The sequence below is a fragment of the Episyrphus balteatus genome, chromosome 1, assembly GCF_945859705.1.
Source record: "Episyrphus balteatus chromosome 1, idEpiBalt1.1, whole genome shotgun sequence".
NCBI lineage: Eukaryota > Metazoa > Arthropoda > Insecta > Diptera > Syrphidae > Episyrphus > Episyrphus balteatus.
The window spans coordinates 65,919,860-65,936,976 of record NC_079134.1 but is presented as its reverse complement, the minus strand read 5'-3'; the positions used below and the strand labels follow the sequence as shown (position 1 = coordinate 65,936,976).

The following is a 17,117-nucleotide window of genomic DNA, read 5'->3' as shown; positions in this document are numbered from 1 at the left end:
TCAGCTTTGTTTAATTCTTTGGTCCTTGCATTACTATGATTTCGATTTAATGAAAGCAAAACGTACTTCTTCCAGACTTTCGTCACACGGAGAAAAAATAAGGTATGAGCTACCTTATTTCTGGTATATTTAACTTTAATGTAAAGTTTAAATAGGGATGACTCCCCAATAAAATGGAATTCACCTTACTTTTCTAGTAAATTTATAGCTTAGGATTAACTTTACAGTAAAGCCTTTTTTTGTATGACTTTCTAATAGAAATTACTAGAAAGTTAGGTACATATTTTACCTTACTATAAAGCTGAAAATACTGATTTTTAAAGTAAATTGAACTTCTCTATGGAAGGTATATACCTAATTTAGTTCCAGATTGGATCAAATAAAGTCAATTTCATTTTTATTGATGACATTTTTCTAAATAAAATTGTGTGCATTTATTTTACAAAAATTAAAATAAAAAAGTTGAATTTTGTAATTATTGAAAAGCATAACTAGGTAACACGTACTTAATCCTCAAAGCTATTTAGAAGTAAGTAACGTATGACCCTGTTATGTTTTTCAATAATTACATAAATTACCTAGTTTATTATAATTTTGTAAGGTGCAAACAAACAATTTTATTTAGGAAAATATCATCAATAAAAATGGAATTGACTTTATTTGATCCAATTTTTATCTAATTCTTCATGAATTAATTAGATTGAATGATGTTAATCCATATGGATACCTATATATTTTTCTAACACAAGAAAAAAATATGCTATCCGTAATTACGGAGCCAATAACAACGCCTAAAAGAACACAAAAAGTAATGAAAACATTACACTTCCAAAAGAAAAACACAAATGAGAAAATAATTTTTTTAGATTTTATTTCTTTATTAATTATTCAGCACCCGCACACCTAAAAGCTTTGACAAAAAAAAAATTTCCAAAACACATGGAAGACAAAATGGCAGACTTTTCAATGACAGCAATTAAGAGTTATTACTATGTATAGGGGAAAATTCCTAGAATTAGGTAATATTATTACCTTAGTGTAAGGTAAAACTTATTCACAGAATAGTTAAATTTGTAAAATATGTTTTACTAGAATCTTAAAGTGAAAAGAGTCATACACTTTTTTGGATGAAGGTTTATTTTACTCTACGTAAAGAAAATATTGCTACTCGTAAGGTATATACTACTTTATTTTGTTCACCATAATTTTCTTGTAAAAATTACTTTACGGAACCAAGAAATGTTCAATACGTAAGGTAAATTTTACTTAAAATCTAGGGCTTTTTACTTTAATTTCCTTACTAGTCATATGGAGTATAAAATACTAGATTCATTTTTCTCCGTGCAGGAACCAGAAAGCTCGACAAGTATATGAACGAACTCCTAAAAGGAGTGATTTCAAATTCCAATATTGAAAAATGAGTGAATTTTTGTAGTGAATTCTTCACTCCCAAAATTTTGAAGGAGTGACGGAGTGATTACCAATACTTCTACATTTGATTTCATGGACTACTTGTCAAATTCTTAGGTGGTTGTTTTTATTTTTTTTGTGAAGAAAATTATATTTATTTATAAAAAGAATCAACAAAGTGTTGTAAAAAATCAATAAAAGTGAATTCAAAAGATTGTGTTATTATTTTACTTGTTATAAATGTCGTTTTCTTTCACTCTATTAAGGAGTACTCTAAATTTGTACTCCTTTTTCTGGAGTGAAAGAACATAATGAGAGTAATTTTTTTATTTTTTGAATTGAATTGAATTCTTTATTGAGACTTAAAATTCTATTACAAAGTGTGTTCTTATCTATATCTTAAGTACTACTGCGGCTATAATGTTTTGCCTGCTTTGACAATTTATTTGAAATAAATTCTTCCTTATTTCGTGACCTTTCTTTATTAAATTTATTTGAAATGCCTCGTGGCTGTCTTTTATATATGGTTTGACTACTCTTGCTCATGGGAGTATAATATTCGTTTGGATTGACGGAGGGTCATTTAACAATAAATATATACATACATACAATAGACTACTACTAAAATAAAACTAAATAACGAAGACAAACAGATGCCAGAAATGTATATTTGATGTCGTTTTGCAAGAGTTAGAGCGAGAGCGCACTAACAATATTATTTTACTTCTCATTTGGAAAATATTTACATTGTATTTGATATTGAAAGTGTGAGAATTAGATGGCATTTTACATAAAGTCGTTTTATAAGTAATATTTCATTTTCTCTTTTGAGATGTATCTTTTATTATTTTTTTTTCTACATCTTTTATTATGCGAACACATATAACATTCAGATTTGAATACATATAATGACTATATATACTAACATGTAACATATGAGTTGAGCATTTGGATACGACTTTTTTTTTTTTTTTTAGTTTTTGTTGTTCTTTTAGATTTTATTATTTATAATAAGAAATTATGAATTCTTAAAGAATAAACGTTTGTACCAAGGTATTATCACAGCAATTTAACATTTAATCAGTCTTTCATTCTGGCAATAAGTGATTAGAATAATACCAGGTATGATATATACTTAACAATACGCTTAGAATAAATCAGGTAAGTACTGTCCACCATAAACAGTAAACAAAATTCATTTTGATAGTTTCTTTTTTTTTTTTTTTTTTTAATTTAATTTTGCGGATGACCTTCAAGAAATCAGCGCAATTTTCGTATACTGAGTGCGAACAGAGGATATGTGTTAAATCAAAAGTAGTCTTAAAATACATAGAGAGAAAAAGTGATTAGCCACGATTTTGGCCCAATGTGGCCTTGGCATAAAACAAGGGAGTGGGTGTTAATGAAGAATCCAGGTTTAGAGAAAGAATACCGAGTGGAGATAAGTAACTAGTGCTATCCCAGGAGGACCCTGACTGAGACTCGACGACTTGATTAATCAGGTCGTTTTCTACTAGTTCAAGATTATTAATTGCTTTTTTCATTAGAGAGAGGTTATAGCTCAACAGCGGAATGGTCAGTAATTTTTTTATTAAATTGTGTGTGTGACAAGGCAAAAATGGATAATTTCCTTGAAAAAAATAGTGATAACAGGCCTAGGGAAAACATTTAAAAAAAATAATACGTGTAGGTATTATTTTTTTGAAGACGCAAATTTGACAGTTATTTTCTTTGGTTTTATTTTGTTCTTGTTTTCGTATGACGCCTTCAACAGGAAGACGTAGACGCACGAGATGCACATATGAACAAGAGAGACAGAAAGATCGATTTCTCCTTTCCTCTTATGTTCATCTTGTGCGTCTACGTCTTCGTGTAGAAGCAGACTATGTATTTTAATTCCAAAAAAAAACACCAAAATATACAAAAAAAAAAAAAAAACAACTCCCGTGCGGGGTCTATGTGCAACGAAAACTTTTATAAATTAAAAGTGTTACTATACACGCAAGTAATACACAACCGACGAAGTAGATTCCGCAACCGGCGAAATAAAATAAAGCCGAACAGTAAAAAAAAGAACAAGATCAAAAAGAAACGTCAAAAAGAGTCACAACATTTCTTACCGTAGACTCACGGTAGAAAATCTTCCTTCTCTTTTTTTCGAACTTTATTTCTCCTTTGCTCTTATGTGCGTCTCGCGCTTTGCGTCTTCGTGTAGAAGCGGACTTAGTTTTACTCATATATATTATATATATATATTTTTCATTATGCTTCTGATCGGTTTTTTCAGCCTAATTGACACACACCCTTAGTTTGATTTTATAATTGTAAAATAAAAATATCCCATCAACGCAGAAAAAACAGGATTTTTTGTTATATGGCACAGGATTTTTTTTATTGATGAAGAACACTGGCGGAAAATTTTTTTTATTCGGTTTTCAATTTCATTTTGGAAAAAGTTAAGAATTAACGAAAAAATGGAAGAAATATATCTGGCGGAATATAATACAGTAGAAAATATATTCATAATGGTTGTTTTCCGTTAATAACAAAAGAGTTTAAAGGAAAACTTTTCGCATTTTTCAATTTTCAAACAAAATTTTAAAATGTCAAACTTCAAATTCATAAGTGCAAATCGGTGTAAATCTGACTAAAAATGTGGAGTAAATCCGGGGTACTCCGTAGTACTAAAATTACTCCGGAGTAATTTTTTTCTTACACTTTTGTGGCGTCAAAGAACACAAAAAACCTTCAAAAGTGCAAAAATAAGTACTAAAAGGGTACTCTTATTGGAGTGAAAGAAAACGACATAAGTATTACAAACACATGCAAAGTAAACGTCAAATCACTCCACTTGTCAAATTCGTCTTGAACAAATTCCAAAATTGCACAAAAAAGGAGTGATTCATTCCCATAATTTTGGAAAACGACATTGATTAATATAGTGACAATTTAGCAGCATTATATCGATATGTTTACATTTTGCAATTTTTGACTTACAATTGTATTTTATTTTCAGGATGTTAATATAATGTAAAAATATTTTCCAAATACGTTTTCAAAATGATGATTGATATGAGATATCCATTATATTAAAAAAACATACTGCTTTTCGTATGCCCCTTAAGATGATATAGCATTTAAAATGAGTACTTACAACTCAATAAACTCAACAAAAAGCTCAAAATTTAAGAACCGTGGAATATATTCAACACCACAAAACAATTTTACCGAATCTCAATATAAAGGTATGGATCCTCCACTAAAAAAAGAAGTACTCTGCGCACATTCAAATCAATCTGATTCGTTTGCTACATCGAGCAGAGACACATCAAAGAAGTTTCAAGTTCACAAAAATGACAGTTTTTTTGATATGCTACAAGACTATCAGCCAGCAGTTCTTGGAGTTATAGGAACTAATCAACGATCTCCAGGACCTGCCGAATTCATGCAGGATAAAGATATGCAGTACTATAAACATACTTCTAATGAAGGTTATATAAGCCAACCGACTGATTGCAATCCTTCAAATATAAAATCAAGTCGTGATCTAAAAGTAAAAAACAAAATTCATCGCTTTTTAGCTCAACCGAAACCTAAAACTGATGATAGTAGTCTATTGGGCTCATTATTATCAAACAAAACATGTTCAATGGACGAAGACGTAGCAAAACAATCAACTAATTCTGTCTCATTAGTAAAAAGAACGTTTTTGTCCACTGAAGAATTTCAAGAGCAGGACCGACGGAGAACATTTGGCCATTATGATTGTCAAAGTATAGCAGCAAATTTAAATTATGTTAAAACTAATAGAAAGATCTCAACTAGCGCAATCGATAGTTCAGGGGCCATAACCAAACCTCTCGATTCTATCATATCTGAATTCAAAAACTTAATTCCGAACTTTAATCACGATAATGAGCTATTAGAAAGCTGTCCGCTTTTTTGTAATGAAATAGGCACAGAAAATGAATTAATCTTTAGGTGTAAAAAATCAAGTACCAATTACCAAGATGGCTTTATTTCACAACCACCTCTTAAATCAATAACTCCCTGCAGAGTTTCCATACTAGAACCTCTACCAAATGAAACACTGTGGAAAGTTGACGTTTGTCCGTATCTAAATGACGCTTGTCCTATTGAATCTGTTGACCATGGTGCTCATTACTACAGAAATTATTTTCTCAATCAAAGACATGAAAATTGGTTTGGGATTGATGAGAATTTAGGCCCATTAGCCATTTCCATAAAGAAAGAAAAAATCAATGACAACGGCACTCGTCGAAACCAAACACGTCCCAACTATCTATTTCGAGTGATTATTAGAAACTCGGAACTTTTAACTCTTCGCGGATTGATCATAGAAGATTTTATTATAAATTCTCGTGTGTCTGAAAAATCTTTAACGTCCAAAGAGCTTTTAGAATATATTGCTCCTGATATTCAATTAAGTTGTCTGCGTTTAGGTTTAAGTACTTCGAATGCTGAGCAAGAATTACTTAAACTAGATGAACAAGGTCTACAAAGTAAATATAAAGTCGGGATATTGTATTGCCGTAGTGGTCAGTCGTCTGAGGAAGATATGTATAATAATGAACATGCCGGTCCAGCATTTACCGAATTCTTAGATATAATTGGAAAACGTGTGAGACTGAAAGGCTTTCAACATTATAAGGCTGGTCTTGACAATAAATCGGACTCAACTGGCACACATTCTGTTTATGGAGTTTATAAAAACTGCGAAATTATGTTTCATGTATGCACACTCCTGCCTTTTACGCCAAATAACCGGCAGCAGCTATTACGAAAGCGGCACATTGGCAATGATATTGTAACGATAATATTTCAGGAGCCAGGTGCTTTGTCGTTTGACCCTAACAACATCCGTAGTCAGTTCCAGCATGTGTTTCTGATTGTGAGAGCAATTAATCCGTGTTCAAGCAATACAACTTATCGTGTTGCGGTTACGCGCTCCAAGGAAGTGCCATATTTTGGCCCACCTCTGTCAGGTTAGTTGGAGTGAAAAAATTTCTGTATCAGAATTTTTGTATTTATTTTGTTTTCTCTTTTCAGCGTCAGCCCTATTTCCAAGAAACAAATTTTTTGCTGAATTTATTTTAGCTAAAACAATCAACGCTGAAAATGCTGCACATCGTTCTGACATATTTGCTAATTTAGCTACCAGAACGAGGCGAGAATATTTGAAAGACTTATGTATAAATTACAGTTCTAACACCTCTATAGACCCTGGAAATAAATTTTCAATTTTTGCTAATAGAAAAAAAGACAAAAAAAAAAATCGTTTTTCCACCGATTTATACCAGCGTGGAGCAATCTGCTGGCGCATATTGCTGCAGAATCATGGTTCAGATATTACAACTGAATGTTACATGGCTATTTCAATTGAGACATTTATTATAATGGAAGAATCATCAAAAAGCGTAATTTTTGCAATGCCTACACGATCTATTCTTGGCTGGTCCACTTGCGGTTACTCTTTCAAATTGTTTTACCACAATGGTGAATGTATTACTTTCCAAATGTCTTATTTCGGTTCAATGGATGAACAGCTTCAAGTTGTAGAGAGATTAGAAGGCGTAACATTGGGAAACGGAGCTTTAAATTTAAATATGAAGAGAAATATGATGGGACAGTTGGGCTTCCACGTACAGCCAGATGGTATAGTGACAAGAGTTGATGCAACCGGACAGGCCTGGGCTGCTGGCATGCGACGAGGTTACCGTCTTGTAGAGGTGTGTAAAATAATTGTGGGAACGCTTTCTTATGCTGAATTAATCGACCTGTTAAAGACGTCAGTTCAAATAAATGCAATCGTTATAAAATCAGTATCCGATGGAACTCCACGTCTAGGATGCTTTAGTAAAAGTTGTAAAATAAATTTAATGACTCAAAAATTACATTATTACACAAATAGATACCATATGAAAAATGTAATGTCTAAAGAAGTAGGCCAACATTCCGCTTTGAACTTCAAAAGCAGTGGGACATATGAGCAACGTTCTCTACCACATAAATCAAAAAATTGTTCAAATTATAACGGAAGCAGCTATTTTTTATCCATGTCCCTAGATAACGGATATAAAAAAGTCTTGCAGCAGCCTGATTCGAATTCGCATTTATTTTTACAAAATGATAAATGGTACGATAGTTTTGAATATCACGAGAAAGGTAAATTAACTACGTATCTATACAACAATCAGTGTTCGTTGAAGTTATTCGAAGAAAATGGAGAACCATCTGATTTGGCCATTCAATCTAGAGCCGAATCATCTTTGCCCCACAGTGGTAAGTCAGAAGTACAAACATGGGTGCAAAACGGTACATCAAGCTTACTAGAAAGAGATATTCGGAAATTTCATTATAGAAATTCTGAATATGAAGTGATTGAATTCAAAACTCCTAAAATATCTCAAAATGGTAGTTACCTTGAGAAGGACATCACTGCAAGTAACTCAATACCTTCTCAGACCAATAAAGCAGTTGCATTTGATTCAAGATCCAAAAATAAGCATCCTATTTATGAATTAAATTCTATCCTTTCTACGCCTAACATCAATACAACTAAAGATGATATTGTGTTAAATGATTTAATTCCGTTCATGAATAGTATGCAGGTGAGGAAAAAAAATTATTCCAAAAACAACCAATTTCGACCCGAGTTATATGAAACAAAAAACCCTAACTGTGGTTCTTATATCGACGATTTAAAAAAAGGTACAGTTCCGGTGTTTGAAAGAGATATCGAAATAAATGGACTGGATGCTAATGTATCATCACAAATCAGAGATAAACTAAAAAACGTAACTAAAATGTTGCTTTCTATTTGAAAATAATGTTGTATACATAATATTTATTTATTTAAAGACTGAAAATCATCAAAGTTTTGAATCTTGTAGTGATAAGATTTTAAACAAAAATAAATACATTCAAAGTGCTACTGGCAGTTCAACAAGGCACAGTCAAAGTACTGATGAAGATCTAAACAAAATGTCAACTGCACCCCCTCTACTGCCGTATTCAAAGCCATTGGACTGGACCACACTAGTTGACACAGCTACCAAAGCAATTATACTACATCAAAGAGATGACAACAGCTGTAAGTTTTCTTTATTAAATAACTAAAAAAAAATTAAATAACACAATTTTATTATAGGAAACCAAACTCTGCAAGAAATTTTTTTCTAATTAATTGAGAAAATAAATTCTAAGAGAGCAAACAACAGAACTTAAAGTGGATGTTTAACAGGTGTTTTCATAAATGGTTCTTTCAAATGATTAAGTAGAAAGGCCTTCATTTAAGGAAACCTAAGACAAGTTATTGTGTATCAATACTTACAAAACAATGTGATTTATCTATTAAGTTACTTTTCTATTTTTGATTAAGAATATAAGGATTGCTGGAATACATAATATAGTGGCTCAAGGATAATTTTATAATAAAAAATTAAAAATAAAAATATTTTGAAAAGTAGCTAGTACCGATTAATAGGATGGAATTACTTTTAAATTTAATATATAATAGTTTTTAATAAAAAGATGAAAACATAAACCAAGAAAAATTGTTTATGATTGTAAATTCGATTTTTTTAATTGTTTGTTTATGGCCTTTAGTCCAAATAATGTGTTTCGCCCGAGCGCAATAGTTGGGCTCATCAGATAGATGCTGTTGTACCCTTCTATGATACGTATACATATCGTCGACGCAAAGCAAGTCCTTAGGCCGTGTGTGAATTGGGTAAAATATTTAGCCATTTAGCGGTCAAAAATTTACCCTGTTCTGGACCCGGTTAATTTGTTTGCTTTTTGTAGTTTTACGATGAATATTCACTGTAAACTATTTTAATACATTTTTGATCACTTACATATTTAGGTCCTATTACGTCCGTGTGTGATCCCTTAGGAGACAGAGCTTTAACTACACATGCGCGGAATTGTATACGATTTCTGGAGATGCAATTCAGCTCCCTCCAGCCCTTTCCAAGTTGTGCTGACTCTCCCTCGACTGTTCTCCACTATATGCTTTAAGTCTTCCAACTCTACTGCCTTCTTGAGTTTGTGTGTTCCATTACATTGCTTGGCTTGCAGTGCAGTCATTGCCGTTTCAAAACGTATCTTCAATCCAATGCTACCTCCGGTTTTGTGTAATAGAGCCAATAGATTCCTGGCCCGTTCTCCTTAGAAGTTCTTCTTTTATTATTATTTTAGAAGAATTTGATTAAATTTTGACACCTCAAAACAATTTTGCCCGTAGTCTGCGTATGGGTAATGTCGAATACCTTTCAATTGAAAAATCGAATTTTCGGCGATCTCGAAGCGAATTTTTTCTGAAAATCATGTTCCATAGAAAAAAAATTCGCCTCAAACGAAGCAGAATTCGAATTTTTTTTAATCCCTCTTTTTTGAGAGATTAACACGGATTTGCACACACACTTGGAACATTTGACATTTCTCAAACGTCAAGCTGAAAGTTTTCTTCGTATTGTTTGTTTATTTGAGAACACCAACTTCAAATAAAGAGTAAATTTTAATTGAATATCGTATTTTTATTGCGGAAAAATATGAAATAAATAAAAAAAAAAACAATGTGCGATCAAAATATATTTTTTCCTGGCATAGTTCTTGTGAAAAAGTCAAATTACTGTGACTTTTCTTCTCGTAATTGTCGTCAGAAAATTTTTTCTCTGTAAAACCACAGCATACGGCCAAAATAATAACCTTCTACTTCATCTTCACTCAGATCTTAATAATAACTGCAATTTCCCTTTGATTCTGATTAAAATAAATCTATATTACCGAAGAAAATAAATAAAATTATTGATCAAAGGAATCTCTGGTTTTATTTTGCAGAAATTGTTTTGGTTTCAGCTTGACGTTCGTGTAAAAATTGTTGTCAAATGACACACATACAATCGCAAAAAGAATTCGGTCTGTTTTCATGTTCCTTTTTAACACCAAAAATTCGATTTTTTTGAGGCGATTCAAAAAATTGAAAGGAATTCGACAATTAGGTCTGTTTGGGTACTGCCTAAAACAGAAATATTTCAACTTTTTTCAACTTTTTTAACCCAATTCCTGTTTGGGTACCCTGAAATTGAGCATTTTTTCACAAAAAAGATGGCCGCGAGAGAGAAAAAAATTTCCCCTTCTTGCGAATTTCTGCCCAAAAAATTTCATCGAACAAAAATCTGAAATCTGTCAAAAGGTAGTGCTTTCTCTGTTTTTCTTTATTTGTTCTTGTCGCACAACATAAAGAAAACAAACTACAAACATGGTGGCGTGGATTTTTTTCTTGTTTTTTTTTTATTTATTTCGTTTTAGTGATGTAATGCTCAAAACAAATTAATATTTTATGAACAAAATAATAAAAAAAAGTGTTTCAAAAATAAAACAAAGTGTTTTTAATATTATTCATTCTTTTTTTTTTTTAATTTGTGTTTACATTTTTTAATGAACAAAACATGGCGATCTGGCTATGTTTTGTGTTTTTAATTTTATTTTTTGTGTTTTAATGGTTAAGAAGTGCTTTATTTTATAAATGAGTTATGAAAAAATGAATAAAAAAGTGTTTGTAAAACAAAACAAAATGTTTTGATATTTTTCCTTTCTTTATTTTTTTTTCAATTGGTGTTGTTGTTTACATTTTTGTTGTTGTAGAAAAAGTAGCAGAAAATTTTGTGCCAAAAGCGTTTGGGTACTTTTACACAATTTTTCTTTCTCTGAGAGAATTTCATCCCCACTCCTTAAAATTTGACAGGTTTCATATTTTTGTGCAAAAAGAACCCAAACAGACCTATTATTGGGGCGCATGTCATGAGTTGGTCGCTGCACATAGGAGTATTCTGGTCGAAAAGCTGGACAAAAGTCGATTTTCTAAAAATCAAAATTTTGAATTAAAGTTTTTACAAAGCGGATGCTAAATATACATGGGATCATATGATGCACTTCTTTTTTTGTGGTAAAGTGTTTGGTGTGTCAAAACAAGTTCAAAGTCAGCTGTTTATTTTCTGGAATTTTTTTTTTTGTAATTTTTGCTGATTTGGTGAGTATATTTAGAGATTGATTGTGAGCAAGTGTGCTTTTAAACATTAAATTTTCATAGGAAAAATTCAATTGCATGTATTGAATAATAATTAAAGAGTAGTTATGGAAATATTAAATTTTTTTTGTTTGAGTAAATGACAGTGGGAAAAGAGTCTGCCACATATAGATATTTTTATTACTTTTTTTTAAAGTCTAAGTGTTTTGTTATAGTATTCCCTCCTATTTTGCTTCGATACATAGATTTAGGATAACTTTGACTATTCTTTGAATTTAATATCAAAAAATTGGGTGCGACTTTTTGCGATTAACAAAACAATTTGCGAGTGAAATTTTCACTTTTAGAAAAATCACTCATACGCCCTACGTTTAATTTTAACTGGTTGTTAACATTTTCCAGAAATTTTTTTATTGATATTAATGCAATTGGATTCACTTAGCCTAAAAATCACAATGGTTCCATTCTAGAAGGTCTAATATTTTAGATATTTAATTTTTTCACATTTTGGGTGTATTAAATTTCATACTATTTTTTTTAGTTTTTCTTCTCACAAGCGTTTTTAAAGTTTTGCTGAAAAAAATTAATTTCCTTGCATAAATAATAATTTTTAGCAAAAATAATTAGTTTTACTTCAAAAAATAATTTTGTCCAGGTTTTTGATCGAAATACTCCTATGTGCGCTGGTCTGCCCTGTCAGCAAAAAAAAAATTATAAAACATCTGAAGTGCGTTCTTTTATTCGCCGATGTTAACCATGGTATAAAAAGACAAGGTATGATCATTAGAGCCGCCATATTACAAAATGGGGTAATAAGGTTTTGACGTTTGCATTTGGCAAAGTCAAAAGCAACAACAATTGCCAAGACAAATTTGTTTACAACAACAATTTCAATGGGCTGGGCTGTCAAAACCTTAAGTAGCCATAAGTTTTGACAGTTCTCGATACTGAGTTTTTTCTAATGATCATACCTTCTTTTTTTATACCATGGATGTTAACTATTGTTAAGAATAGTTAACTTTCATCGTTCCTAAATGAGAAAAAAGTTACGAAATGTAACATCGTGACATCACAACATCGTTCCTAAATCCAATGCTGAAGTGACAAATAATTACATTTTGTAACTTTTTCCAACTCAGCTTCTGGACTTGAGTTTCAATGTTAATTTGTCAAACACAACTAAATGGGGAAGAGGGGGGAAGATGTGAGTAGAGAATTTTTTGTTTGTTTTCATATTTGAAATTATTTAATGGATATTTTTGTTTCAATTTGCTTAGAATTCAATTTAAAAGAATTATTTCAGTACTAAATTAATTCTTTCTTGTTTATTCATTCATAAAATTGATCTCAAAAAATTTTGTTTTGACATATTAACAAAATGTAACATTAGTCGATCCTAAATCGAAGTTGAAATTTTCTAACAAAATCTAACAAAAACAAATACCACGATTTTTTTGACACAACAACCAAAGTTAACTTTATTTAATAAAAGAACGGGCCATGTGGTGCGTTCTTTTATTCGACGATGTTAATTATTGTTAACAATAGTTAACTATCATCGTTCCTAAATGAGAAAAAAGTTACGTAATGTAACATCGTGACGTCACAACATCGTTCCTAAATCCAATGTTGAAGTGTCAAATAGTTACATTTTGTAACTTTTTCCAACTCAGCTTCTGGACTTGAGTTTCAATGTTAATCTGTCAAACACAAATAATGGGGAAGAGAGGGGATGATATGAGAATAGAATTTTTTGTTTGTTTTCATATTTGAAATTATTTAATGTATATCGATACCTTCCCGTAAGAATGTATTAAGAGACATTTTTTTTGAAAATGACCTTTTGATGTGGAAATATACTATAAGTTGAGCGCCATTTTGGTTGTTCTATCATGTATACAAATAAAACTAGAGAGAAAATAAAATTGTGCAGCCCATACATTTGCTCACAGAATAATTTTGTTTTTTGCGTTTCCTGAACAATTTTAGAAATAATGTCGCTTAATACATTCTTACGGGAAGGTATCGATATTTTTTTTCAATTTGCTAAGAGTTCAATTTGAAAGAATTATTTCAGTGCCAAATTAATTTATTTGTTTATTTATTCATAAAATTAATCTCAAACAATTTGTTTTGACTGATCAACAAAATTTACCATAATCGTTCCTAAATAAAAGTTGAAATTTTCTAACAAAAGGTCTGTTTGGGTTCTTTTTGCTCAAAAATATTAAACCTGTCAAATTTTAAGGAGTGGGGATGAAATTCTCTCAGAGAAAGAAAAATTGTGTAAAAGTACCCAAACGCTTTTGGCACAAAATTTTCTGCTACTTTTTCTACAACAACAAAAATGTAAACAAAAACACCAATTGAAAAAAATAAAAAAACGAAAAATATCAAAACATTTTGTTTTGTTTTACAAACTTTTATTTTTATTAATTTTTTCATAGATCATTTATAAAATAAAGCACTAAACCATTAAAACACAATAAATAAAAATAAAAACACAAAACATATCCACATCGCCATGTTTGTACTTTGTTTTTTTTTTTCTTTAAAAAATGTACCTAAACAAATTGAAAAAAAAGAATTGAAAAATATTAAAAACACTTTGTATTGTTTTTGAAACTCTTTTTTTATTATTTTGTTCATAAAATATTTAATTTGTTTTGAGTACTACACCACTAAAACGAAATAAATAAAAAAAAAACAAGAAAAAAGCCACGTCGCCATGTTTGTAGTTTGTTCCGTTTGTCTTGTTTATGTTTTGCGACAAGAAAAAATAAAGAAAAACAGAGAAAGCACTACCTTTGACAGATTTCAGATTTTTGTCCGAAGAAATTTTTTGGGCAGAAATTTTCAAGAATGGGAAATTTTTTTCTCTCTCGCGGCCATCTTTTTTGTGAAAAAATGCACAATTTCAGAGTACCCAAACAGGAATTGGGTTAAAAATGTTGAAAAAAGTAGAAATATTTCTGTTTTAGGCAGTACCCAAACAGACCTAAAATCTAACGAAAACAACAACAACAACGATATTTTTGACTAAACAACCAAAGTTAACCTTGTTTAATTGTGACTTGGGAAATAGCTTTCCACGCCATCTACCTCTTGGAGCGGAAACCTCAAAATGATATAGATTTCTTTTTCCATTTGCCGTTCAATGTAGTTTCCATAAGAAATAAACAAAAAAGACCTCGAAAGACATTTATTTTACGAATTAATTTTATATGAACGAGTATCAATTTTATGATTGTAAAATGATAATAATAAGTTTTTATATCTAAATCAGGTTTAAAATATGTCAATAAGTATAATAATTCTCATGTAATTTGTCTCCAAATAGGAAAGCAAATCGCAGGAAAACAACAACAAATACTACTATTCCGGTTTAGTTTTCTTTCAAAATTGTTGAAAATAAAAAAAAATGCTTACTTTCTAATTTCTTAATTTCTATATTTTTTATAGTTTTCTTTTGTTGTTTTCAGGCTATTCGCTTGCACTTTTTAAATACAAATTACACAGGTATTATTATCCTTTTTGATATATTTTAAACCTGATTTAGATATAAACACATATTATCATCATTTTACAATCATAACATTGATACTCGTACATATAAAATTAATTCGTAAAACAAATGTTTTTCGAGGTATTTTTTATTTTTTTCTAATGGAAATTACATTGAACGGCAAATCGGAAAATAATCTATATAACTTTGAGGTTTTCGTCGCTGTCCACCAGGTGCCGTCATGCCAAGTGTCAATAAAAGAACAGACAATAGTGGTTATCTCTCACAGTTAATATAATTAAAAATATATTTATCTCTTTCCCAAAAAAAATAAGAAAATATAAAATTTCTTTATTAAATACAATGATGATAGCCCAGTATTTTTAGTTTTTTTTAAGCCCAATCTGCGGAAAAATTCCTACTGGGCTGAATTTTGGTATACAGCTTAATGACGGCTTTGTTATGAAGATGTGAAAAATCGACATTGATATCGTGTCCGCGTTAAGAGTTATAGGGGTCAAAAGGTCACGAAAAGTTTTTCGCAAATATCTCGCGATTTTGCTCGATTTTTGAGGTTTTTATCGAAGTAGCTTAAATTTTTTTAGTTTTATTAACTTATCTTATTACGTAAATACGGATTAACTAAAAAAAATAAAAATGTATACATTGGGATAAAAAATATTATGCAAAAGGGGGAACCACGTTTTTTGGAAATGTTGTACGTTTCCCTTTTTTGTACAATAAGTGCCTTCATTATTTAGAACACACTTTTTAAACATGGTTCAATTTTAGTTTTGGGCTTGTTATCAATTTTCCAAACATGAATTCCATAGAAAAGAGCTTCTCAAGAGAAAAGTTCCAGAATACCTTATAACAGTACAAAATTAGCTGCTGAAAAAGCTTAATGGTAATTTAAGGTTTATACCAAGCTCAAAACTAAAATTGAACCATGTTTAAAAAGTGTGTTCTTAATAATGAAGGCACTTATTGTACAAAAAAGGGAAACATACAACATTTCCAAAAAACGTGGTTCCCCCTTTTGCATAATATTTTTTATCCGAATGTGTACATTTTTATTTTTTTTTTTTTGTTAATACGTATTTACGTAATAATATAAGTTAATAAAACTAAAAAAATTTAAGCTACTTCGATAAAAACCTCAAAAATCGAGCAAAATAAACCAAAAATATGTATTTTTTCGTATGTGAGTGCAATCTAGTCACCTTCTCTGCGCTCTACTCGCGAAATGGTTCATCTTACAGAAAAATTTGCTGGGCATATGTCTGTGGCAACAAGGAATAACAACATAAGTCAACTTATGTCGAAATTGAGATTTTCACAAAATCTGATGCACAATAAGCGATTCTATCTACCATATTTTTTTCATATTTTTATCTTAAGCGGCTTATGAATTACAGGTAAAAGAAAAATGACATTAGCATTGACTTCTTATGGGAAGCCAAACTTTCAAAACGCTCTCCTGAAAAGTTGTAAAAACTGACTTATGTTGTTTTTCCTTATTGCCACAGATGTTGTAGATAATTTCACGACCATCAATTTTTATACCCTTTGATGATTTTTATAACCTCACAGAGAGAAAATAAGGCATGTACCACCTTATTTCTGGTACATTTAACTATTATGTAAAGTCAATATAGGGATGACTCCCCAATAAGATCAAATTTACCTTACTGTTCTAGTAAATTCGTAGCTTCTGATTTACTTTACAGTAAAGCCTTTTTTATTATGAATTTCAAACAAAAATTACTAGAAGTAAGGTACATATTTTACCTTACTGTAAGGCTGAAAATACTTCTTTTTAAAGTAACTTGAACTGGTGTGGAAGGTAAATAATGTATGAGGAAATAAAGTCAATTTCATATTATTAATGGTAGTTTCTTAAAGAAATTATTGTAACGCATGAATCTTCCAATATTATAACAAAATAAAAGTATTAATAATAACAATTATTGAAAAACATAACTTAGGTAACACGTACTTCTCCCTCCAAACCATTTAGTATGAAGCAAGTGAGCCAGTTATGTTTTTCAATAATTTTCAATATCACTTTTATTTTATTACAATATTGGTAGATTCATGCATTACAATTTTCTACAGGAAACTATTTTTAATAATATGAAATTACCT

The 17,117-nt window shown here is 30.4% G+C and overlaps 1 protein-coding gene across 1 annotated transcript in view; it reads left to right on the top strand.

Annotated features, from left to right (window-relative positions):
* LOC129907300 (signal-induced proliferation-associated 1-like protein 2) overlaps positions 1-9,961 on the top strand; it is a 134,938-nt gene extending 124,977 nt beyond the window's left edge. Inside the window, exons 2-5 of the mRNA XM_055983416.1 lie at positions 4,427-6,416; positions 6,481-8,228; positions 8,293-8,524; positions 8,582-9,961. Of these exons, the coding sequence (XP_055839391.1) occupies positions 4,553-6,416; positions 6,481-8,228; positions 8,293-8,524; positions 8,582-8,583 (3,846 nt within the window). The 5' untranslated portion in view covers positions 4,427-4,552 and the 3' untranslated portion in view covers positions 8,584-9,961. The remainder of the gene's footprint in view (positions 1-4,426; positions 6,417-6,480; positions 8,229-8,292; positions 8,525-8,581) is intronic.
* The last annotated feature ends 7,156 nt before the right edge of the window (positions 9,962-17,117 follow it).